Source organism: Coturnix japonica, chromosome 1 (assembly GCF_054131305.1).
Source record: "Coturnix japonica strain WE chromosome 1, WE-NBRP24, whole genome shotgun sequence".
In the NCBI taxonomy this organism is placed as follows: domain Eukaryota; kingdom Metazoa; phylum Chordata; class Aves; order Galliformes; family Phasianidae; genus Coturnix; species Coturnix japonica.
In genome coordinates, this window is record NC_140663.1 from 102,477,468 (window position 1) to 102,503,921 (window position 26,454).

Genomic DNA, 26,454 nt, shown 5'->3' on the forward strand with positions numbered 1-26,454 from the left:
TATTTGGTTGTTTATCTTTTTTCTGGTGTGTTTAGGTACAAAAATGAAGTATCAGTTAGCAAGTCAGCACTGATTAAAATCAGAAATAAAGTGTGTTTATTTCCAAATGGTTCTTGTAATTAAATCACTGAAACTTTTGTTAAATTATTTCAGTACAACACTGCTAAATTCTAATTAGTAAATGTAAGTCTGTTAAGTAATTAATAGCAAGTTACACTTCACTAAGTGTGTTATAATAGTTTATCATTTCATTTGCTATGATCCTCTTTAAATCATTTTATCTGGGAGTTTTTTTTCTAAATAGTGTAGTAGTGTTGGAAAAAAATCTGCTATTACAGAAGCTTAACACTGTATATATGGGCTAGTCTTCCAATGCTTGTTTTCCTCCTATCCCACCCTACAAGTCCCACTTGCTCCACACATGGAAACCATGTTATTAAAAATTAAAAAAAGGAGGTGGGGGTGGTATTGACGGTTGTTCATACTGTTTTGTGGTGAAGTAGTATGCTAGGCTGCAGCTTTATAAATTGCTTGTTCTGAAATCTTCATACTGTTTGTTGTTTGTCCAAATGCTGCCTTCCTACTAGGACTTCTAGCAGCAGAAAGTAGGTATCCCTTTGTTTTCCTTTAAAGCATAGCATTCAGCTATGGTGCGTGTCTTTGCATGTTTAAAAATCAGCTTTTTTTTTTCTTTTTTACTATTTTCAGTTTTAATACTGCCTGTTCAAGAAAAATAGCCTGTATGTTGTGCTTAAATCTATCTATAACTTTCAAAATATAATTAACCTGTAATACTATCATTTTCCAGGGAATTCTGAGTGCTGCAGGTTAGAGGCAGTATTAAAATTAACTGGGATTTTTGTCTAATTGTTTTTGATATTTACAATACAATTAAAATATAGTTACATTTTCATTAAATTAATACAAAATAAAGTTGTTTGGTTTTGCATTTTAATTCCTAAATTAATGTTTTCATGGACTAATGACTTTTTTCTTCTGAACACTAAACATAAACTGTAGCATTAGTTCCATATTATCTTCTCGCTGTACCTTTGCATGAAGTTTCTTATTGTTCTGTATTGACAGTGGTATGTGATATATGCATTGTATAGGTATACATATACAGTGGATTTAAATAACTATACAGTCTGTGTCTCCTTAATGAAGAAATATTACTGAGATGTAGGGTGGATGTTCTGCTGCAAGTTAGCTGCACGCTTTGTGCAGACTGAAAGCACAAGTAATTCTAAACTTGCAGAATGTGCTAGACAGAAGAACAAGTGTGAAATGAAACTAACAGTTTAACAAGGTTGTTGTTTATTTGATTCTTTTGATCTTAGAGATCAGAGAGCTTGTTCCTGTACCTCCTACTGCCCCCTCTCAGAATCCCCATCCAATAATACATGAATGAGAGCTCAGTAGATTTTTATATTAAATTTCTGAAACTGTTATTTGTTTATAGTTGTTATAAAAAAAGAAGCTGTCATATAAAACCTCAGCCAATGATTTGGTTTTGGAATGAGCCACCTTCAGTAAATCTAATGAATAAAAGTCAGTGCTGCCCTCTTACTGATCAGAAAAGCATTTCCATACATTTTTGTGATGAGGAAGAAAGTACGTAAAGAAGTAGTAGTGAAGGGCACTTATTTGTTAAGGAACTCCTTTGTTTAGTTGCATGTAAGCATGCAGTTTGTGAGGTAAAGGTCTGTTCTGACCCAAGGCTGATAACCATCCTGCTTGTGTCTAGTATCTCGGAGAGAGAAACTGGGAAAAGGGATTGGCAACCTTTGTGTAAAGGTCCCAATTACAGAAGGAGAAGAAAGCCAGAGATATATGAACTCGTAGTGCCCCTGTGTGTGCAGAATAAAACAAGGGTCTATTTCTTTTCATTTTCTCCAAAGTTTACTTGCCTTTCTTTCCTTCTGTGTATTCCTGAGATATTATTCCATCTCCCCTCCCACCCCTTTTTTTTTAATTATCTCACTTTCTTCACCATACTCTTCCATCACACCAACTGCTTTTTTTCAATGGTTTCATTATAGTCTCCATATAGTATCTTTCTAGTTCTCTACCTTTACTTTTCCTGATTTTTATGTATATATTAAATATATATGTACATACATACATAAATCATTATTCACTTAAATGCTTCCTATTAATATTCATAGAATTGTGTGCATGTAGGATAGAGTATTTGTAAATGTAGAAAGTACCTAAACTTGGCTCTTTGGTTTCAGTACAGGAAGCAAGAAGTCACTGAACACTTGATAGCTGAAAGTAGAGGAGCCCTTGTCTGCCATTTTGTTATGATGAGTTGATTTTGTAATAATGAGTTGACTTCATTCAACTCTTGTGTATATATGTGAAACATGCATCTCCTACCTTATTTTGAACTATAGTATATGTGCATACTTCAGCTGTCTTCTGTCCTTACAGAAACGGTTGCTCTGGAATGAGCAACAAAGAGCAGCAATGTGAAGTTAGAGTCATCTGAGCTCCAGTGATTCATGCAGATGTGGTTTAAAGTAATGAAGAGCATCTTATCCTCAGTTGGCTTCCCATTAACTTAAAGAGTTACATCTGCACACGTAGTGGATAGGTCCTGTCATTTGTAAAATGATCTTTTCTTACCTTTAATGAAAACAGGATATGTTTATCATTTGCTTTATAGGACCAGGAGGAAATAGAGGGGTTCTTTCTTGTACACTATTAGCTTCTGTCGGATGCTACTGAGACAAATGTGGCTTTTTATATATAGCATGGGTATAGAATGTTATAATTACGCTGCTATTGAGCATAAGCATTCATGTATTGCTGGAAAAGACAACCTATCTTCCATGTGTGTCTCAGCATGATTTGAAAATCTCAGCAGAAAGACATGCCGTCATTTCTGCAACATTTTGATGTTTTTCTTAATTACCTGCTACGTTAAACATTTATGTCTTGTAGTTCATTCTAATCAGATGCCAACAGAACAAAGCTAATTGGAGGCACAGATTTGTACTGTCATCATTAAGCAGGTAGATTCAGTATATAAGTCTCACAGGAGTCTTAGTGCAGGAGGAAGGAATCTTTGAATGACTTGTCATGTTAATTCTTTTTTTTTTAATACATGAAGCTTGAATCTCGCACTGCAGAGTTTGTAAGCGTGACATCACTGCAGCAGATGTGCTCTGCCTTAATCTCATTATATTTAAAAGATTTTTTTTGCTTTTGTTTTTGAAAATAACTGCACTTGATAATAATACCCAAAGATTACAAAGTGCCTTCTAAAATGTGTGTGCTTAGAGAGACAGGATTGTTCTTTAATTTCATTTCCACTGACTGCACACAAGAAGGCAGCCATAAGATTAAGTAGGAGAAAGTTGCTCATGTTGACTGTAGATTAAATGGCTTAAGAACATAAATGTGATATATAGGGAAACCACTGATAACAGCCAATCATTGGTTAGTCATTTAAAAGCCACTGTAAAATCTCCAAAGCAATATATATATATTATATGTATTATATATATATTATATATACACCTATATATAACATATAAAGTAGTTGACAACCTGTTCCAAATTAAGAAAGAGAATGAACTGAATAAAAATGAATAGTTGATGTGGGGAACTAAAAATAGTACTGTACAGTTCTACAGATCTAAGGGGGTTGAATCTTGCCAGTGTGACTTTAATAAAACTGTACTATTATTATAATAGCTATTACAACATCTTCTGCAGAGTCATTTTTTGGAACACTAATTGCAGGAGGCTTGGAAAAAGGTCACAATTGTATAGTTCTGTATTTAGAGAAGGTCAGGCTTCCTTTCACAAGTTTACAATGCTCAGAGGAGGGTTTATGATTGAGCAAGATTTAAATAAACGTCTAATCATCAGTATTGAATAAAAACAAGATTTCTCCTTTTCCTGTCTGTTTTTCAGCAAGATCTAAGTCTTTTTATCTGAACAATCTTTTAGTCAGAGAATCGGGGCCACATAAAAAGAAGCCTGTAATTGTGCTGCCTGTTGCATGAGACAGGAAGTCATTTCTACCCACCATGTCTTCTGGGCCTCAGAAGAACAAACTTTTGGGGGTGTTTGGTGGTGGAGTCATATTTCTATTGCAGAATGTGGAGTCTGTTTCTTAGATCAGTATTTTCAAGAATTTTTTTATTATTTTTTTTTTTTAATGTTCAAGAGAAGGATTAAGGAACTGTTTTCTATCTCTAAAGATCGTTCCTCTAGCAAAATCACCTGTTCCAGGCTGGAATAGCTAGATCCAAGGACAAGGTAATAGCATTCTATTTTACCAAAGCTGCTCCTACTTGTAACTGGATGAACCATGATGATCTAGCCTCCAGTGATGACCAGCTCTGCCTGAGAACTACAACAACTCTGCAGACAGAATACAGATTAAGACAGATCTGTATCTGAATGATTACCTCCATAAATTAGGGAAGTACCTGTGATGACTTTGAGCACACACTGGACAAAGAAAAATTATCCAAGTTATTGTCTTATATAGCAAGTAGGTGTTATAGTAAATTAGTGTTATCCTTAGGAAGTCATTCTATTAACTAAAAAAAAAAAAAATTAGTGTACTACTAATGACTGCAGAAGTCTATTTTAAGGATTCTGGCTGTACTGTTTCTTTGTCTTTAATGTGAGAACCCATCATTTTCAGCCTTTTGGAGGCATCAACACAGAGATAACTGTGAACAGTCTCATCTGTACTTTCTTAAGCAGTCTTATAAAAGTACAGAAAAAGTGAAGTTGTATGCATGGCCCAGGATACTATCTCTTGCGCACGCTGAGAACACATGTCCAGTTACATTAGATCTCACAACACAGTCTTCTCACAGAAACACATTTCGTGCAGGTTTTGTTTCTACACCAGTAAGAGAAGAATTTTCTGCTTTTGTCACTGTCCTTACAACCTTTCCTTCACAATCATTTGTGTCTATCTTTATAGTAACTTGATGTGCAGGATGTCTTCTGACCTAATTAGCTTGGGCAAGTTCAGTGGCAGTAATCAGCATTTTATAGCCAAGTTTACAGACTCTTTAAAGGAAGTCAAGTTGACTAATTTTTTAATTTTTTTTTTTGTTTTCTAATATTTATATTTTTTTTATAATTTTTCACATGTAGAGTCTGTAACTGGAATAGATCATTTGAAATCTAAGCTTTGGATTGTATAAATGTGTAACAACTCACTTAAGGCTTTCATTCTCTATACTGATGCTAAAATGGCTGCATTTTCAGTTATGAAAAGACATCAAATGCTAATTCTGGAGGATCTTTTTCGGGATGAATGTTCTACAGAAATTGATGGATTTTATTTAGTATCTTTTATCTGAATTTAATATTCTCCTTAATGGTATTGTTAGGCCTTTAAATAAGTGTTTGTAACAGAGCTAAATGTTCAGAGAGGTGCCTGTAGAAATATTCTGTCACTATTTTAAACAATAATATGCTCTCAGTCCATTGCTGCTATGCCATTTTCTCAGGCAAATACATACTGTGATTTGTAAATGTGTGATGATGTTGAAAGATACGGTAGCAGATAAACCACAAGATTGTAGGAAACGAACAACATCAAAAAAATCTACTGAATATGTGATTTTGAGAGATTAGCGGGGTCACTATCAGAACTTGACATCAGATTTGTTTAAGGATATTTTTGGAGACTTTCTACTACAGCCACCTAGTCAATGCAGTCAGTGGGCATGAAAAAGACTGAGAGCTCAATGTTAAGTGTTCTGGAACTTCCAGATATTCAAGACTTTTCAGATGCAATATTAGAAAGTAAGTATTATTTCTTTCTGAAAGGCCACACTTGTTGAATGTGATTCCATAATAACATATTGTAGCTTAAATAATACTGTCAAATAAACAATAAGATGGTCCAGAATATTCAGTCATTTGCAAGTGAATAAAGACAGCTTCTAGCATTCTTCTCATTGGTTTTGGCTTCAGTTCTTGTGATTCTGAGCACTTTCAGGAAGTATTACGAGACTCTGAAATATCTGAGCATTTGAATTGTATCTTCTCTCAAGTTTTCCTTAAAGTAGGCAGCCCAAATAGACAGAAAGGGCTTTGAGCCTGGAAAGCAAAATTTTACTAGAAAATAGTCAATTTAAGATCTGAGCTTGGTAAGAAGAGAAATAAAAATAAATTCTTACAAGTTGCTTTCTGCTAATCACATCCTAGAAAGTCAAGCACTTTTCTTTAGGCTTGAGAATCTCCTAAGTCTATCAACCTTTAATGGATATCCTGAAAATGCTAAGCACAGTGTCATTTCGTCCTCAGGTAATAAGTTTATTCCATACCCCTGAGGCTTAGTTGTGAATATCTCTTTGCTCTTACCAGCACCAGGTCCTTGTATTCCCTTACTTTTTCTGCTGTGTCTCCCAGTATATAAGGTGTGGTACAGATAGAAGAATAAGGAAGATTCCTTTCAACTGAATGTGATTTTTCACTGTCAAAGATGGAGCAGCAGGTTTTTCTCTTCTTCAGCATACCAGATCCAGTGTTCATCAGCTACAGTTTCTTATGATGAAGCCACCACTTTTCCATGGCAGAGAACTAAGCCTTATTGCACATGTCCCATAACTTGTAACCTTGCTGTTCAGTAACTGAGAGAAGAACCTTAGCATAAGGAGAAAATAATATAAAGATGGCAATAATACAAGAAGGATGACGATAAATATCTAAAGGGTTACCTATAGGAAAAACTCACCAGTATAGAAGCCTTCTGTCTGACTGGAAAACATCAAAGCAATCTCCACAGAGGAGCAACATCCAAGAGATGCTGCCTTAGTGGTGGTCAGCCCTTAAATGAAGTCTAGAAGAGGTGGAGTCAAGCTCCACCCCTTCTGGGAGCACAGCTGAATTACCCTCACCTGTGCTCCCACAGCTGATCCAACACTTGCCTAAGCTGATGAATCAGAGGTTCAGGCTGTGTTTATCAGTTTCTCATACACCTTAGATTGATTTTTTTTTAGTAAATGGAATATAAAGTTTTGAAGATTTGTAATTTGCTTATCTTTCTGAGCATTCAGGTCATAGAGCTTACATAGTTGTGTACTTCATTAACTTTATTCCAGGTTTTCAGAGAAAGAACTAAGTTTGACTCTGTGTGTGTTTGGGAGAAAGCTGGTTTTTTGCTTTTATTAAAGCTGAAACTTTTTGAAAATGAAATGGCAAAAGGGCCTAAGGTAAGGAAGGCTGGAAAGAAGTGTTGATGAAGTAGGAGGTGGAATTTCAAGAAATATAGCTTTTTTTTTTTTTAGAATTTTATTTATTATCTCATGGCAACAGGACACTGCCAAATTAGTAAGTAAGCAAAAGAAATACATTAATAAGAAATTGCTGAAATGCAGTGTGTAGAATTTTGTATCCAGAGTAAAGGATTTATTTTTTACAAAGGATTCAGCAGTTTACTGTCAGACGCTGACATTTTTGCAGGCTAGCACTAAATAAGATACTGTCTTTCTTGTTGCTCATGGCACTGTAGAAAATCTGAAGACATGAGCTGTAGGTGTTTAGACAAGCCAGGATTAGCATTTTTGTAGTGCACACAAATGGCAGCTACAATCGATACCTGATTTTTAAAACAAGTTGTTTCACAAAGAACCAAAATGGACTGTTTTTTGGTGGATTTATGTTGTGTTTCTTAATTCTTTCCAACTATGAGTTCAACTTTCCTCATGGATTTTCACCTTCCATAATGCGTCTTAATTCTCCATCATGTCCCTGTATACCTCATTTCTCCTTTCACCTTTACCCATTAAATATCATCCCATCTTCCTATCACTCAAAACATAGCAATTGTTTTATCTGGGTCTGAGGTACTAAGACAAACAGAACAAACTGAACAAAAAGCTGAGCCTTTTTTTCTACTCCAGAGGACAAGATCTTTCTTCCTTCCTTTATAGAGATGCTGATTTTAAAACAAATTTGTGAAAGCATTGTTGTGTTTTTTTTCTGAAATTTCTACCAGTTTGGAATACGTCAAAAAACTGAAGAGAGGAAAGGCTGGAGTAAAAATGAATAGACTCACAGTTGCACAGATAATCCAAGTGACTTCGTAAGACATTGGTGGAAGCCACCCTAAATAGAACCAAGCAGAGCTTAATAAAAGAAGGTTTTAACCTCTCTTCAGTTAAACCAGTTCTTAAGAATAATTGCACTATAAGTACTAAGTACTGTTGTTATACTGAAGTTTATTTGGTGTGTTTTGCTATAAAACTGTGACTTTTTTTAAGTTCCTGTCAGACTAAGTGAATTTCCTTTTCAGAACTTCAGTTTACTGTGAGTCTTTACTGTATTGATTTTTTTTTCCCTTCTGTTTATTGCCCCATAGGAGCAGTCTCACAGGTGCTGGACAGCCTGGAGGAAATTCATGCACTTACAGATTGCAGTGAAAAAGACTTAGATTTTCTTCACAGTGTTTTCCAGGATCAACATCTTCACACGCTACTAGATGTAAGTTTTCTTGGATAAGCAGTATTTGTTGTTCATTGGACAATATTTTGTTTGTTGTCACATGCAGAAATCCCATTTATATTTCTTAATAGTTCTTAACCAAGCAGACATAACAAGAGAACATATTGTACTGTCTCTAAAAATGTGTGAATTTGTGAAAACATACAATTTTGAGGTAGAGCTGTTTCCTCAGTTTCAACTATTGACTGCAACAGGGACCTTCAATATCACTGCAAGGTTATAGTTCATCCCTCACATTCAATTCCAAGACCTTCTTGGAAGGACAAATTCAGAAGCTTACCATGTTTTCATTGGCTTCTGTGTCTACATGATGTTGGGATCTAAAATGAAGGTCAAAAAGCAGCTGAAAAGACATTCTCAGGTTTGATTCCAGAATATATTGTGCATGTTTATATGAGCATTTTATGTTAAAGACTTACACTGAAGGACTTGTTTTCAGACAAAGCTAAACCTTTTCTAAAGCAACCTACATGTTACACTGAAAAAACACTCAGATGAAGGAAACATAGAGGCCTAGGCTATGTGTACATAAGCAAGTACCGCAGCACAAAATTAGCAAAACTGTAGAACACAAAAGTTTACGCTGAGGACCCAATGTCAACAATTCAGTGTGCTTGGAGGGCTTTCCTTCTAAACTGGTCAGACTACAGTTCTTCCTATTTTAGTCATTTGGAAATAAATATGCTCTACTAACACTGATGTGAAAGTTGAAGAATGGTAGGTTGGCATAATCAGAGGATCCATTCAAAACGCGTTCCTCAATCAATACAAAATGTTCATATAATAATGTAAATGATGACTGTTTAATTACTATGTCTTAGATTTTACAGCCTAGAAACCTCAGTGAATATCGTGAATTTGCTTTTTATACCATGAGAGACACAAAAATAAGAGTCATTCCAGCTCTTGTAATAGGCAAGTAGATGGTTATAGTAGTAGATACCATAAAGGGTTTCTGAAAAATTGTTGAATGCTTTAGTTCCAATAAACAACTTTGCAGGGGCATGATCCAAATACAAGTGCTACCTTGTTTCTTTTGGTATCTAAACACTTTGAATGTTGTAGGTGATTTGTATACCTGTTACAAATTGTTTAGTTGTTGGTGATTGTGGGACCAGCTGTACTCAGAGCATCCTTAAAATTTAGAGGATAAAAATCAGCACATACTTCCATCTGGAACAGTACCCAACCTGCATGAACTTTGTATGTGTAGAGTAGGATATAATACAAGAATGGTGGCAATAGATAGCCAAAGATTATCTATAGGAAAAACTCACCAATTCTGATGCCTTCAATCTAGATGGAAAATGCTGAGGCTGGTTACCCAAACTCCACAAAGGAGCAATCACCAAAAGAGATGCTGCCTTAGTGGTGGTCAGCCCTTAAATGAAGTCTAGGAGAGGTGGAGTCAGGCTCCACCCCTTCTGGGAGCACAGCTGAATTACCCTCACCTGTGCTCCCACAGCTGACCCAACACTCACCTCAGCTGATTAATCAGAGGTTCAGGCTGTGATTACTAATGTCCTACACAGTATGAGAACATAAGACTTCTGATAAAGCTTTCTCAAAACACAGCTGCTCCTATAAGACTCAAGGAATGGCAGATAGCTAGTTCTTAAGTGATGTGGCACATTGCTGTGGCACAAGAATTCACAGTGTAGTCTTTGCTCTTGATAACTTTTTATACATTTTATATTAAAAAACTGGTTAAAAATATATGAAGCATGTAGCAATAAGGGATTAGGAGTTCGTGACTTTCCTGAATTGTGTCTCCAACATTCCATCTTACAATTTGCATTAAAATGTGAACGTTTTTATCCCAGCATGAGTTCCTGAAGGTTAAATTGTTACTTTTTTATATTTCATGTTGCACTACAGAAGGTTGATTAGTTAATATTAACAAGAAAAAGTTAAAATCTGGGCAGAAGGAAAATAACATGAGGATAATAATAAGAACCTAGATACCTGTGTCACTCATGCAGGAAGGTTTCACATATTTTTTAACCATTATGTGAACCTCAAGAATTTCAACAAAACCAAGTGCAAGGTTCTGCACCCAAGATGGGGCAATCACAAGCACAAATGCAAGGTGAATGAATAATGGATTGAGAGCAGTCCTGAGGAGAAGATATTGAGGGTGCTGCTTGATGAGAATCTCAACATGACTTGGTAACATGCACTTGCAGCCCAGAAAGCCAGACATATCATGGGCTGCATCAGAAGAAGCATGGCTAGCAGAACAAGGGAGGTGATTCTCCCCCTCTACTCCACCCTTATGAGACCAGAGCTCGAGTTCTGCATACAGCTTTGGGGTCCCCAACATAAGTAGGGGATAGAACTCTTTGGAGAGAGTCTAGAGGAGGGCTACAAGGATGAACAGAGAGCTCGAGCACCTACCGTGTCTAGAGGAGGGCTACAAGGATGAACAGAGAGCTCGAGCACCTACCGTGTGAAGACAGACTGAGAGAGATGAGTTGATTCAGAAGTCTTCTGGGGAGACCTTATAGTAGCTTTTGAGTATCTAAAGAGGACCTGTAAGAAAGATGGAGTGGGACTCTTTGCTGGGGAGTGTACCAATCAGACAAAGAGTAATGGTTTTAAACTAAAATAGGGTTGGTGTTGATTAGATATATGTCATGGTTTTATAATTAATAATTCTTCACTATAAGGATGGAACATTGGAACAGGTTGTCCAGAGAAGCTGTGAATGCCCTGGAATTGTTCTGCACTAGGTTGAATGGGGCCCTGGGCAACCTGATCTAGTGGAAGGTGTCCCTGCTTGGACAGTCCAAGTGTTCCTGTTTGGAATTAGATTATTTTCAAGGTCTCTCTGAACCCAAACCATTCTAACTGATTCTATTATTATTATGCCATAATATAATTTCTTGGGTTTTTTTAAATCACATGGCCTTAATGGAAGTATTTGCTGAGTGATAGGTCTTATAAGCATTAACTCAGGCTTCTGTAATGGTTTTGCTTTTTTCTGTTTACGGTAGCAGTTGCATGTGAAAGACTGAAGCGAGATACAGACTATTATTTGAAAGAGAAGGTTTCAGTAACTAGAGGGAGCTTTGACTTCTCCTTATGTGTTAATGCTATGCCAATTTCTCTCTGAACTCTGAAAAATTCATCAGTTGTATTTGAATGAAGTTCTGTTTGTGAAACAGTTTATTCCTTTCAAAATATCTGAGGTTAACAAGGCCACCAGAACAAGTCACCTGTGAAGCACTATATTCCACTATGTAGGAATTTTCTATATCATCATGAAGTTGTGGCTGTCACTTTGCATTAAAAACTACTGTTCCTCTTTCTTGGCCTTTTACCACAGTTAGATTTGTTCTCATGTTCCTACTCTTTCTCAAGAGTTATTCTTATTTTTAGATTAAGCGCATGATGATAGATCATTCCTTCAGCAAAAATGCCTTCTTTTGCTGCTGAACTAACACTTTTTTTTTTCTGGGAATAATAATAATAATCTTTGTATTAAGAGCATAAGTTCATTTGTTTTTTTCTGGATAATAAACCACAAAGTAGATGATGTCAGTGAATCATTAACTGAGGTGCATTTCTGAAAGCTGTAGAAAGCAGGACTGAAAGCCATAGAAATGGAGATCCTTATCATCTCATTGACTGTTTTTAATTGACTAATTTTTATCCACTTCAGTTAACTGTCATAAGACTCTTTCAACTTGGGTGCCAAAGCAGTTCAAAACAAAGGAGGATAAGGTGACATTTGCTTACAAAGTAATTTATGTTCTCTCTGGGCCCAGTCCTTCAATATACCCGCATGTCCTTATGTAATCTTATTAAATATTTCCATCACACAATTGTTACGTAATTCTGAGTAGAATGTTATAGGGTTTGTTTGGGATTTTTTTACTGTACAAAAGTCAAACAGTTGATTATTAAAATCTTAATTTTGTTCACAAGGGAGAGTAAAAAAGAGACCTAGAAATAAGTGTATTTATTAGGATATATATATATATATATATATATAATAGTTTAATAGATGTTATTTCTTATAAAGTAAAAAAATAACTTTGGATTGGACAGGTACTTTTCACACTCCTTTTAGAAATCTGATGATCATAATTGTGGTGAATGCTGTATGACATTCCTGTTTGGAACTTAGAAATTTCTGGTTTTAGGGATATATAAATCTATTGATTTTTTTACTTTGGAATCCAATTTAGCTCATAGAAAACATACTGAAGTGAAGGATATAAATAACTTTATGAAGAAAAGAAGTTAAATTGGGGTAGTGGAACAGCCTTTTATTATCACTGACAGATTTTTTAAAACGTACAAAATTATTATTTAAGTTTTTTTGATTGACTTTCATGTTTAAGATCCGAGGATGCCTTGCTGTTTTTTGTCAGCAGCACCGGTCACAAAGTTAGAAATGAATGTGAGGAGATTACTGATTTTGGAGGCTTTTGTGTTTGTCTATTTTCTGTGTAGTGACCAAAAAAGTTAATTAATGATCATTTGTTTTGAAAAGCATACTGGGCTTCAAGGGGGAAGGTCTTAACAAACTGTGTTTTCTATTAATACATCAAAGGAAGCCAAGTTTGCTAAAAAGCAAAACTAGAGGCTGCTATCTGTCTCAACTGTTGAGTCAAGTAGTTTGGTCACCTCTCCAGGGACAGTTTCTGTGGGTGATTCTGAATGCAGATGTCGTTCAATTTACAAGTGAGATTTTTGCTCAGCAGGAGAACAATATCAGCTTTTGTGTGACTGGGGCCTCTCTGTGCTGCTAGCTTTGTCTCTGTCTCTCTGTCCTCAGTCAGATAGTGCTCTAGGCTGGTAAATTTTGGCTGTTAATTTAAGATGTTGCATTATTTTCATAGATGGAATATTTAAGGTAAGTGCTATTTCTGTAAATGTATCTGCAATGAAAGCATGATGAGTTTTGGAGCAATTTTATTTTACCTTCCAGTGTAATATATTACATGCATAAAGCTTTACTTAAATGTAATGAAACTGCTGATTTTTGGAGTAGTTCTATGAAACATACATTTATGTGTAGCCACTTCTTCCACTTAGAGATGATTTTTTATTCATGGTGGATATATTTAAGGTATGTTGATTTTTCAAAAGAATCTCTTTTTTTTGTGTCTGTTAGCCTTTGCTGCTAATGGTAACGTATCAAAGGAACATGCGTGCATGCACATCTCAGAATTCCCTTAATATTTCTTTTGAACTCGGTCATCTGAACAGATTCAGTCCTGGAGTCCAGACTTTTAAGGAAACATACTTTTGCTTCTGCTAAAAAGAATGCTGTTGGGTTCTCAGTTTAGCCTCTTACATCGTTGGCTTAAACTTCCAACCCTGTTTATTTTGTTTTGTTCTGTTTACCCTCTCAATGTTGGATGTTGGCAGGATGAGGATGTTTGAATGTCTCATTAAAGTGTATTAAAGTGCCCCACCGTGACTGACACTCCAGTTCTCCATTTGAAAATGTTTGAAACTCTTCATGTATTTACCCCTCCTTTGCTATTTTCTGAGCAAAGTGTGTTAATTTGAAAATTCTGCTCTACTCTTTAGAAAAGTAAAGCAAAAGGCATTTTTATTTTCATGCTGAGGCTAGAAAGCTTAAATATTTTCATTTATTGGCTCATTTTTCTGTGTTTTCCTTTAAGTATGGCTTTCTATGTGAAGCACACAATGTGGTTCAGGTTATTTGGAACATGATTTGTACTTACTCTCGTGAATACTGATAATGCTAGAACTAATAAGTGGAACATGTTTTAGTGAAATATGAATGCATTTCTGTCCCAAATGTAAATCAGACAGTGTATTTACACTACAAAAATCTTGCCAAACTCCCTCTATGCTTACAGGAAATAAACCTTTCTTATTCTTCGATCACCTTGATTTCCTATTTTTAATTATATTATAATTGATATGTTTGTTAGACAAAAGCAAATGGAAAATATTTGATTAGAAAAAAAGAAAGAAACTGTTGGCAGGAGAACACCTTGCTATTTGGGGAACCAGATCTGGCTTTTATCCCAGACCAGCAGAGGCAGCACACTCAGCCAGAGGGAGTGGGAGGGCCTGTCTCCCACACTGCAGTGGAAACTCATTTCCCAAGTAGAATAGCAGGAGCAGCAACCAAGCCTTAGGGAGAACTGTTGGAAGAATTCTCTCAGCAAGTGGGCTGAATCCTCATCACCAACAGAGTGTATTTTTTCTCTAAAAGGTAAATTGTCCCAAAGGCCATATTAGAAAGAGTACTAGAAGCAGAGACAATTCTAGAGTGTCTTCTGCATTGTTTGCATTTTGTTCTTTAAAATACCTCAATTTTCAACTTCCTTCATCTATTTGAATTTTATTTGCTGTGTTCTCAGGATATGCTGTATATCATCCTGCTATTCAGCATCATCTCATTGTTTTCTTGCTCTTCTTATTTCTCTGTTTTACAGATTTATAGAGATAATTTGTCTTATGGGTAGCCTCCAGAGCAGAAACAATTTTTGTTCTATACTTTGTTAATGTATACAATATTGATGTGTGATGAGGTCTCTTGAAATGCAAGTAAGATCTAAAACCTACATTTATGTTGATTATGATTTTTATTTTATTTTATTTGAGAAATGTGTGTAACCATCACTTTACAACTGCTAAATTCTGGGTTGGATTGCAAGGTACTTCAACAGTTGTTGTGTTGCACTTAGCCTGTCTTCTTTCTAACTAAAAAGAAACCACTGAATACTTATAGGCATAGTTCTGATATGGTGAATCATCAAGAGAAATACAGCTTAAAAATGCATATGTAGAATGAGGATAGTACTTTTTAGCCCATTCCTCTTTGCCTAATGTTATGTCTCCACTGTTGAGTGTGTCATTGTGTCTGTGCACATATGTGTGTCTGTGTAACTAGCACTGTCTTATTCTAAAAGCATTCTCTTGCAGGTCTTTTTTAGTATATAGAATCTAAAAAATCCCTTGGTTACAGTGTAATTTTATGGTGTTAGGCCCACATCTGTCAAAGAACACATTCCTCATGCTTGTGGAATATTTAGGTAACAACAATGATACTGTTTTAAGGTACAGAGGATCACTGTCATATTTGACTTTGCATATTCTCTTAATTCTTTTTGTTGTTGTTGGGTGTGATTCAGATTAGTTTCAGTTTTTAAGCATAAGGGCTACTTTTTTTTTTCCTGATAAAACCTAATATTCCCAGACAGTCTTACTTCTCTGAGAGCTTGGGGCTTACTTTGACAACTGTCAAAAATAAATGCTGCAGTGTCTAGGATACGGTCTGCAAATGTTTGGTAGCACCTCCAATTTGTTGGTGTTGTAAGTTTTCTTCAGACTTGTATTTCAGTCTGCACTTAGTCTACAATAAGTCTAAGATACCCAAGGGCAGTAACATCCCAGTAAAATATGCTTCTGTCTTTGAAGTCTGTCGGGCCTCCCTGCATCCTGCTTCTGGTCATTCAAGCAGTTGGCTGGTACACATTGAGTGTTTTCTGTACAAATGATCTTACTGCATTATATTTTTATTCTCAGTATGTCATTACAAGAGACCTACATGGATAGGGGGAAACAAAATTGGCTGTAACCTCAACATTGAGACCTACTACTGCAAAATACACTGAGTGTCACCCATTTAGGCTTACATGTATCTATACTTATGGTGTACATCACTAGCCCATTTTTAAATATGGAGGTAAGATGGGGATGAAGGTTATTCTGTAGAGAGTATCAAAGTGTCTTTTTATAACCTTTTCTGTGATGAGAGATTGGTTTTCACCAGTGTTCATGTTTACATTTATTAGCTGCTTGGTATCAACTTTAAGATGAGTAAGTGTATCACAGAGATACAATTCAAAGCTGTCAGATCTGTAGCCTGGAATGCTCTAGCAATCACGAAATCTTAAATGTGGTTTGGACTTTTTATATGGGATCAGGGTGTAACTTTTGCTGAAAAATTGTGCTGGGAAATGTATTAATTAGATCATGGATGGTCATAATGAACTTTAGACATGGTCCTTAATAGTGCAAAACAAGGAAAAAATTGCTCTCAAACAAAAATTAAAGCCCTTCCAACTGTGACCTTGTTATGTAGTTTGTTTCCCAGTTGGATTTTTTACCTTCAGAGAGTTGAGTTCTTGAGCATCTGGAATCATAAGGAAGCAGACTCCCATTGGAAGCTGATGACATTTTGCATGGAAAAGGAAATGCTGAAATAGAACTGGAAGAGAACCTAGTAAAGTAGTATATCTGTTAACAAGTTGGCTCTTTAATCTTAGTACTTATTTGACAGTGCTGGTGAAAATGATTTCATTCAGTAGGCCAGTGATTTCTTTCATCTTGTGGCCCATTAAACATCTGGGATAAATGGTGTGCAACTACAGGCATTGGTGAAAGATAACAATAAACCTCAACTGGAAAGTTCTTAAATGGTACAAAAACCTAGACATGATGAAAAACATTCCACTCATGTCACCAGCTGGCATATGGCTTTATCATTCAGAAAGGAAAAGTCAAATATGTAAGGACACATGTTTTAATAATTATTTATAGATGTTTCTGTTCAGGGTTTTGATATTTAAGGTTGGCAGCCCACTGTCTGTCTGTTTGGATTATAACCAGCTCCTCACAAAATGTGTATTTCTCTTTTAAAATTATGTGTTTTTTCTAATATTCCAGCGGTTCAGTAGATCATGTTTTAAGAAAAGCTTCTCCTTTACATGAAAGAAACTTCCAAATTCTGGATAGATAAAATATGTAGTGATTTTTTCATATGGTCAAACATTGATTGCATTTAAAACTAGACCATACAGTGGGATTGAATTTCCAGTACCTCATTTCTGAGTGTGATGTTAAATGGGGATTGTGTTTGGACAGTATTCTGACTTCTGTTACAGTAAAGGGTTAAAAAGGAATCTGTGCACATCTGAAAAAGTAGTCAGAAGAGAAGAATTTGTTGTTTTGTCTTGCCTGCCTGATTGTGGATTAGGCTTCTGCGCTGTCTACTTTTTCATATCAGAAGAAACAGACTCCTGCTTTACAGACAGAAGACAAATGTCTTGACTCCTGAGAAGAAAGCTGGTAAACTAATAGTGACAGTACTTCTTGACTGGTTGTGGATGTGCATAGCATTTGTTTTATAGCATGCAAAATTAAAAGTAAAGCTTTTAAAAAGCAGTTTTATTCTGTTAATTATAATGCCAGTTTATGTTTACGTATCAAAATTTGTGATAGTATTGGTTGTTACTTTTAAACTTTAGAGCAAGCTCTTAATTTTGGTAATTTTCTGGGTAGCAAGTGCTGAAAATTTAGATTGAGGAGTGAGACTGAGATGCCAAGTGTTCAAAATCCTGGGAATTCTTAACGTTTCATTTGCTGTGGCATTTTACAATTGTCTTCTTTGATTTCTGTTTTATACCATACAATATGTGTTGTAAAAGAGTACTGCATGCCCATCAAGTATTAAAATAGTAAAGAGGAAGAGTACAACTTGAGTTAACTTTGCCTCTTTTTCCTCTTTTAAGTTGTTAGAACAGACTGAGCGCTAATTTCAGTTTTTTCTTGGGATTTTTCACTGTGTTTTCTTTTATTTTTGGTATCAGAAAAACTGACAGTAAGATAATCAGAGCTGAAAAGATACATACTTTTATCGTATGTCCTCATATTTACTGTGGATGTTAAATAATCATGCTGCTTGTCATGCATTTTCAGCAACTCATCCTTCAATAAGTATACAGCTGAAACTTGCTGTGTTTTCTTAACAGTTGTAAATAAGAAATCTAGTAATTTGGGGTTGATGGAGTTTTGATGGATTTTATTTATTTATTTGGGAAAAGGTAAATACAAGTAATTGTGCATAGAACTTAATTTTCTCTTAAAATATCAAATAACAGGAAGTTTTGCTTTTAAGAATTTCAGCAGTGGTCAAGACTACTAAGTATAGCACTGTTTTGGCAGCAGAAAGTGAAGCTGTGTACATGAAATAAACTGATTTATCCTGACTTTTCTTTCCACAAGACAGAGGTATAACTGTCCTCTGAGCAGTGTTTTTTGGGGGAAGTGACACCATTCACTCTTTTTGTATTTATTTATTTAATGTTCAACATTTGCATTGGACCACAAGGAAGAGTTCGTTGCTTTTGTATTCATTGCAGTTTATCTGACTTCTAAAACTTAATGGTGTTTTATGTGACAAAGGCACATGAAAGCATTTCTGTGGCTTGACAGTTTTAGGCATTGAAGGTCTGTCTCTGCCAGCCAATGGGGCTGTTAGGTCTGAGAGGAAAGCTGCACTTTTTGATTATCTTAATGTTAAGCACTGCAAATACTGGGGTTCTTACCAGCTGTGTATTATGAGTGTTTCCGCCCACTATGCTCCATATTTGAGTACTGTCCTGTGAAGATATCTGTAGGATTCTGAGTACAGTCACATTAATCAAGGCCTTCAGTAGTTGAATTTGATTGTTTTTAAGGATGAGAGATTTCCCAGCTTCCCTAGGCAACTTGTCCCGGAATATCACCAGCCTCTCTGGGAAAGAAATGTCTCTAATATCCTGTAAATAGATGTCTTTTATCTCATCTAACAAAAACTATTCTAAATTGGTTAACCAAAAATGATTACAGGTGTAACTATATTGTAGGAATTGTAAGCCAAAATTTTCTATTTGAAGAATAGTAGTCTTTTGTGATTATTTTTCTTGGAACAGTTTCTTTTTCTCTCTTTCAAAGACTTGGGTTTTTGTAACTTTCTGTCTTCAAGAGTATTTTCCCATACTTCGAGCTTTGCTTAAGATGTTGTTTACAGTGTTTGATGGTTGATTTATTGAGAGAAGTAGAATATGCAGTTTAATTTGATTTTATAGTGGAATGTATGATGTATTTATTCAGGATTCATAGACCACTTCTGGTTGAAGAGTACATAGTTTTTGTAAAGCATGGGAGGTTTGCAGAATCCCTTAACCTCCCGAACTTTCCCATGTCATTGTACAAACTCTGTGTGTATGGCACTGTTCAAATCAGGAAATGTTTAAAAATGAAAGGCCAGAACCCTAGGCTGCTACATTTTATATACAAAACAGCCGTGGAACTTGCAGCTCAACTATCATCTTTATCATGGTAACATAAACCGGATATTATTAGGACTTATCATTACTTTATATAAAGTAGCATATGATTTCAATAGTTTGTTTTCTTGTTCTTACAGCTTTATGACAAAATAAACACAAAATCTTCACCACAGATCAGGAATCCTCCAAGTGATGCTGTACAGAGAGCCAAAGAGGTAATAGTTCAAATATATATATTTTTACCTAGAATGTTTTATTGTATACAACAAGCAGTAGTTTTTATTAAGATATGTTCTCCCTCATAATCTGAATTATTCTGGAATTCTACCACTGCTTGCTTAAGTTTCGTAACATGTTACATAAATTTGTAGAAATCCATTGTATCTGTAAGGATTATATAGATGTATTATTCAATTTCATCGTTTAACTTTTGTTGCAGCACTGTCAGTATTAAAATGGAATGCTCATTAGGTTAATGCAGTATATTTTACTTTCAATATAAATCTTTGCAGCAAAAGTCTGATACGACTTCTACACAAAAATTAGATATATTACTAGGCTTCAGCTTCTTTAAATTGGGAAAAAAGAAGAGTAGCATGAATGATTTCTAGAAGTCCAAACCTAAAGGTACAGTAAAATTGGCCCATTGTTACAAATATCGATAAAGACTACAGATTTTCTTAAACCTGGCAACAAGTAAAATAAAAGAAATAGTTGTATTATCTGTTGTCGGTAGAAATAAATGTATTGAGGGGGGTGAAGTCATAGAAAAATATGTTTTCGGTGTTCTTAAAATACAATGGACAGAAAGACTTCAAAATGGTAAAATAACTGAAGTCACAGTGACGAAAACCACGAAGTTCTGTAGAATATTTCCCAGCAGTTAATCCCAGGAGCTGCTCAAGCAGTTACATGTTGAACATCAAGGTGACTGTATCCATTTGCTGGCAAAGGAGAGATAGAATTTACTAATTTTTTTTTTAATTTACTAATTTATTAGTTTTGTTTTGTTTTCTTGTGGTGACACTCTCAAATGCCCTGATCTGCCAAAAATAGTATTTATAATCTTCCAGAGAACTGACCAGCGTGAGGGTCAGTTACTATGAGTGTCTTTCGTATGTATTTTGCAGGTATTGGAAGAAATTTCATGTTACCCAGAAAACAATGATGCAAAGGAGCTAAAGCGTATTTTAACACAACCTCATTTCATGGTAAGCAAATACTACTCCTTGCCTTTAATTTTTTTTTTTTATTGTTTTTATTTAAAGAATTTAGTTCACTAAGTTCTCCTTAAAATCTGCAGGTGACGAAACTGTTTACAATACAGTATACCTATTAATAAATGATTCTAATCTGCTGACCTGGCAAAATAGCTACTACTTTTAACTACTAGTACTGCTGTTGGTCTCCACTATTGTGGGGCCACAAAATATTGAGACTGTTGTTTATAATTGTCACAAAAATAATCAGCAGATTTTAAGAATGCTTTTTCAGAAAGCCAGTTCTCATCAGAGCAGACTGATTGAAATATTTTGCTCTCATTACTTCTGTATTAAGAAGAGTGAGCAGCAAAAAAGTGCTGTGCTGGTAACAGAAGTTACATGTTAATGATTTTAGATATTTTCACTGTTTTGTATAATGATAATACAGGAGGGATTTTTTTTTCTCCTACACAGCATCAGCAGTTCTTTGTCTAGCGTAAAATTATTTGACTGGTTAAGCTGCTAAACACTTCCATAGGTCAATGAAAAGGCCTATAGTCTGCAGTATGTAGTAATCCTACTCACGGTGAAGTGTTGCAGCCTGTTTTGGGGGATCTGGGAGGTATGCTGAGATAGGAGTGAACCTTTTTGGATATCAATAGGCAGAGCAGGGATTCTCTTTTTTCTTTTTCCCAGATTATTGTTAGGATAAAGGTATGTTCTAGCATGATAGGTTCTGAAGTCATTGCAACGTTGAAGTTCATTTAACATTATTTTACAATAAATGAATAGCTTGGTACAATCTAGTGAATTGACATTACATATCAGCTCCTGTTGTGTCTGCCTGTGTCTGCGGCCTTTGGCCTGAGTTCAGGTATGTCCTTGCTTTATAACAAGTTACTGAAGGTCAGTATTTTGAAAGCAGTTAAAGGATTTCTTTTGTTTATTCTGTGGATAAAATTCATGAATTCCAAACTCAGTGTTTCATTCGATTAGCTGTACACTGTTGTCCATTTAAAATAATGAATTGTGACTTTCCCTAACACAAGAATTATATGCAGGGAGCTTTGTGGATGGCTCATCCGAATGGTCTGAAACCAACCTCATATTGAGGTAGAAGATGAAAACTGGATAGATGTCCCAGCACCTTCTTTTGATGGCCAGAGTAGCTTTGGGTGCATTGATTTTGTTATTTTAGCTTAGCTCAGCTTAAAATAAATCTCCTTATAATTCCCTTACGGTACTTTGCCTGTGTCACATAGAGGGCTGAGAGCATACAAGCTAGACTCCCTGCAGGTAAAATTAAACCTGAGGATGTACACCAGAAGCCAGACAGTATATCCTAGCAGCTGATGGGCACTCAGGATACAGGGCAAGGAGGAAGGTGTTGGTCTCTGCAACATGCTGGTATGTTGCTGCTTCAAGATGATACCTGTCCTAAAGCTATAGCAAACCTGGGTCAACATTTAGTAGGAATACCTGCTTGAAACAGAACATACAACAAGGTAGAATGGTGCTCAGCCGTACTGACAGAAAAATAACAATTTTAAAACTACCCAAACCATACTCTCTGGTACATAGCTTCTGTAAGTGGAACATGACTAATGAAAGGAAATAACTGTGTAAAACAGTATTGCCAGTTTGCATTCAGTGCGTTTGCTAAGCATTGTAAAGAGCAATACTCTGGTTAGTGAATTATTGAGCTATGATGAACAGAAACAAGAGCAACAAGACAAGTGGGAATGGGTGTGTTAGCATAGTATTTTACAATTATTTTTATTGTTGTCTAATGTATACATAACTAGAAGATAATGAGACATAATCCATCCCATTTACTTATATATTTAAGTATGTTTATAGTTTAGGTTATGTATAGAGATTTAAAGCTCTACATATATAGCCAGTAAAGTGTATATTTTTCAGTACTGTTATTGGGATGAAGATGTTGATGTTCAAAGTTGTTTTTTGCTTTTCAGTCTTATTTTATTCTTGTGTACGTTATGGATAATTTAAGGTTGCCATACATAGATATCTGGTGATCATGAATTTGTCTAAATTTTTGTTGAAACATGCAGAAGTCATCTAATATAATTGTGAACCTTAAAAAGGTTCAAATTACCATACTTTAGTTTCATGGATGGGTTTTGTAAGAGCATTTAAATGACAATTAGCAAGATGTTAACTATAATACAGATTAACCTATCTGCAGTAGTGGCTAATATCTCTACTGTATATTGTAAGCTTTTACTTATCAGTCCTTCTCTGAGAAGCTCAGCTTTTTTGGTACAGAGCTGGGATCTTTCTCTGTTTGGTCCTTAATGAGTAAATACAGACATAGTACAAACATGGTCGCATATAAATTGTATTTATTTTTTTTGATAGAAGCAATTTAGCTGTAATATACTCCTCATAAAGAGTTAAATGCAGGTTTGAAATGGAGATGATCCAGGGGTCTTAAAGGTACCCTGGAGAAAAGTAAAATGAAATAAAACACTTGGTGATGTTGGTTACTGTTTTGAAAATGGTTATTATACTTTCTCCAAATTCATCTTATATTAGTATGTTACACTTTGAACTGCCATGCAGGCTTCTTGTCTTTGCCCTAGTTTAGTATGCTTACACAGCCAGTTGTTCTCCTTATCAAATACATCTAATAACATGTTGTCAATCACTTACTATACTGTGGAAAAAAACTAGAGAGGTCATATTTGGCCATATTCTTCTTTTACATTGTTATTTTATTTGAGTCTGTGCTCTAGCAGAAGGGGAGAGTATGGAAGTGGTTATGCTAATAAACAAAAAGCACAGTATTTCATTGTTTCATTCGGTAATGATTCATAGACTGACCTTATTCTAATGAAGTACCATGGAAACTGAATGCCTTGTTTTTCTCAAGTAATTGTTATGGAACAAATTGCTTAAAAAGATAGCTTCCTAATTCTGTGTCTATGCACATAAATAAAGGTAGCTTAATTCTGATACCTTGCAGGTATTGGAAAGATAAGGGAGAGGAAAATAACCTCATTCTCACTAAGGCATGTACAGTAGAAAATTATGTTTACTCATGCAGATTTTGAAGGTTCAGAATGTGTACACGAATTTTCAGTCTGATTAAGGTTAACTTATACCCACTTCATAGAAAAGTCACGGTATGGAAATTGGGGCATAAATATCGTGAGTTTTACCTCTTACTTCTGGAGTTTCCAAAGTATTTATAAGGAATGAGTGGGGAGCATCAGAAATGGTGGAAAATGATGCTATTTTGTTACTGTAATCTTCTCTAGGCCTTACTTCAAACTCATGATGTAGTGGCACATGAAGTTTACAGTGATGAAGCGCTGAGAGTTACACCTCCTCCCACCTCTCCATACTTAAACGGAGATTCTCCAGAAAGCGCCAACGGCGACATGGATATGGAGAATGTAACGCGAGTTCGACTGGTGCAGTTCCAGAAGAACACAGATGAACCAATGGTATGGGGAGAACCTCAGTAATCTGCTTCACTCTGTACTGATAAAGATCGACATTATATTGATTTCAGTAAATGTTCCTGCACTTCGTTGGCATTATAGTTGGAATAGTTCAGCACCATTGTATGTGCTTACCTTCCTGTCTATACCTTTCCATTCAAATACTGCAGTAGTACCCCTGTAGCTGTTTTTATTTGAAAACAAACTTGTAGTTATACCAGATTAGGTTTTACCATGTAAAACTGAACTGGACAGTTTGCACTTGAATACAGAATTACATTTTTAACAAATCGGAATCTTAGAAAATGATTTATTAAATTATTGCATGTTTGTCTTATAAATAGCATGCTTTCATTGCTTGTATTTAAGGGAGAGGCAAAGTTTATTACCTTATAATATGCATCCTGTCTTCAAGCTTTTTAGGAACAGTGACTGTTCTTATCCACTCGAGTCACTCTGCTGAATGGTTTATGTTAGGAGTATAATACACTTCTTCTCCTAGGGAATCACTTTAAAAATGAATGAGCTGAACCATTGTATTGTGGCAAGAATTATGCACGGAGGAATGATTCACCGGCAAGGTAATTATGTGTCATAAATAGTTATTTAGATCATTTTGTTTTACTTGTGTAACACCATATATTTCTCTTTTTGATTGCTGCTGTTCCATGGTATTACGGACCTCTGTCTAGATGGATCCTATTAATTGCCCTTATCTCCTTTTCTTTGTGTATTGCAGCCCCCTGTGTTTCACATAGTCTTTTATTAGGGGAATGTGATTACAGCTCAGTGAGAGATTGAAATGCCTCTAATTTTTCAAGCCATACTTAGTTAATCATCTTTAGAAAAAGTCCTTAAAATATTTACAGTACTTTTCTTTGCAAAAATGAGCAAACCTTGTTCTACTAAGAAATTAAACTTCTCCCTGTATTTTCAAGCAATTCTTGATGATCTTTGTACTTTGGATATTAAGGATCAAAAGAAAAAGGAAAAAAAAGAAAAAAGAAAAAGGAAAGGAAAAACTTAGTTTAGGATGGAAGTTTGCTTCTAACTTCTTAGGTAGTAATGATCTTGTGCAAGGTATTGTTTCATGTGACTGTTCCATAATGGGAGTAATAGAAACCTTTTTAAACCTGTTAGAAAATCCAGCTATGCCCATTAGAGCTCTCTTCACTTCTTTAAGATTACATAGTATCTTCTAAAACTTTGAGAGACGTAACCTATTTCATATGTGTTTCATCTAACTGAGGTAGCTCATCTGCACATAGCTTTAAGTGGAAACGAACCATATATCAATGGTTCTGTAATATTCTCATGTTTTCTTAGTGTTTCTAGTTTTGTTAGTGCTCTCACTGCCTCTTAGTTTTACCACGTCATTTCACTGCCTGTATATGGAACATTTTTACTGAATAGAACAGCGCAAATGATGACAGTGATCTCGAGTACAACATGTTTTTGAATCCTAATGAAAAGATCTGTTGCTTTCATTTGTTTCTAATTTTACTGTTTTTCTATCTCCGCTTGCTATATGGATAAGTGCCAGGTAGTAATAGCTATTACTGAATAACAGATCTATGGAGAGTATTACAGGAGCTATATTATTCCAGGTCTAGCACTATTTAACACAAACCACACAATTTCCAGTCATAAAATAAGAACTTCAGTGAAGTCTGCCTCCATCTGTATATCAGATGTATTTAGCTCTCTTGATTATAGCTGTCTTTATTCAAAAGATTGGAAATTGAATTAGGAAGATAAGCTTGTAAAAACGTTGTCAACTTTCACCTCCCAGGGAATTCAATTTTGTGAAAGCAAAACACCAATTTCAGTTATTAAAAATTGTCTTTTAACTTACTTGTCTGTATTTTTAGGATAAGTAAATGAATTGTATCTCAGATCTCAGGCTTCTGACTATGTCTTGGTTTTCTCTTTTCTATCTGTGCTTTGACTTACCTCAGGTGTCCATTCAATTTTACCTGTGGTTTCTCATAAGACCCCTCATGCTCTGAATACTGTTTTTAGGGGCAGTATCTTAACTCCTACATTTTTTTCCTGCTGACTAGTTTGGGCTCATACATGCTAAAAAGCAAATTCATTTTTAAAATACATTTAAGAAAAAATCTTAATATTGCATTAAAAATGTAGGATTTCCAAAGAAGAGAGATGATTTTATTGCCTGCCTGTTTAGCCCACTGGAAAAATAGCAGTTATACACTGTCTGTGCTGCATTCTTGACGT

At 35.3% G+C, this 26,454-nt stretch overlaps 1 protein-coding gene across 22 annotated transcripts in view; it reads left to right on the forward strand.

Annotated features, from left to right (window-relative positions):
* The window catches only part of CASK (calcium/calmodulin dependent serine protein kinase), a 181,835-nt gene that overhangs the window by 118,794 nt on the left and 36,587 nt on the right, over positions 1-26,454 (forward strand). For 11 of the 22 annotated variants that reach the window (XM_015884890.2, XM_015884899.2, XM_085530260.1 and 8 more), the window contains 6 exons: positions 588-605; positions 8,351-8,472; positions 19,682-19,759; positions 20,675-20,755; positions 24,031-24,219; positions 24,719-24,797. In XM_015884890.2, coding sequence (XP_015740376.1) covers positions 588-605; positions 8,351-8,472; positions 19,682-19,759; positions 20,675-20,755; positions 24,031-24,219; positions 24,719-24,797 — 567 coding nt within the window. Of the gene's footprint in view, positions 1-587; positions 606-8,350; positions 8,473-14,572; positions 14,699-17,402; positions 17,560-19,681; positions 19,760-20,674; positions 20,756-24,030; positions 24,220-24,718; positions 24,798-26,454 lie in introns of those variants that run through there. The other 11 variants (XM_015884907.3, XM_085530254.1, XM_015884941.3 and 8 more) reach the window with 6 other exon arrangements.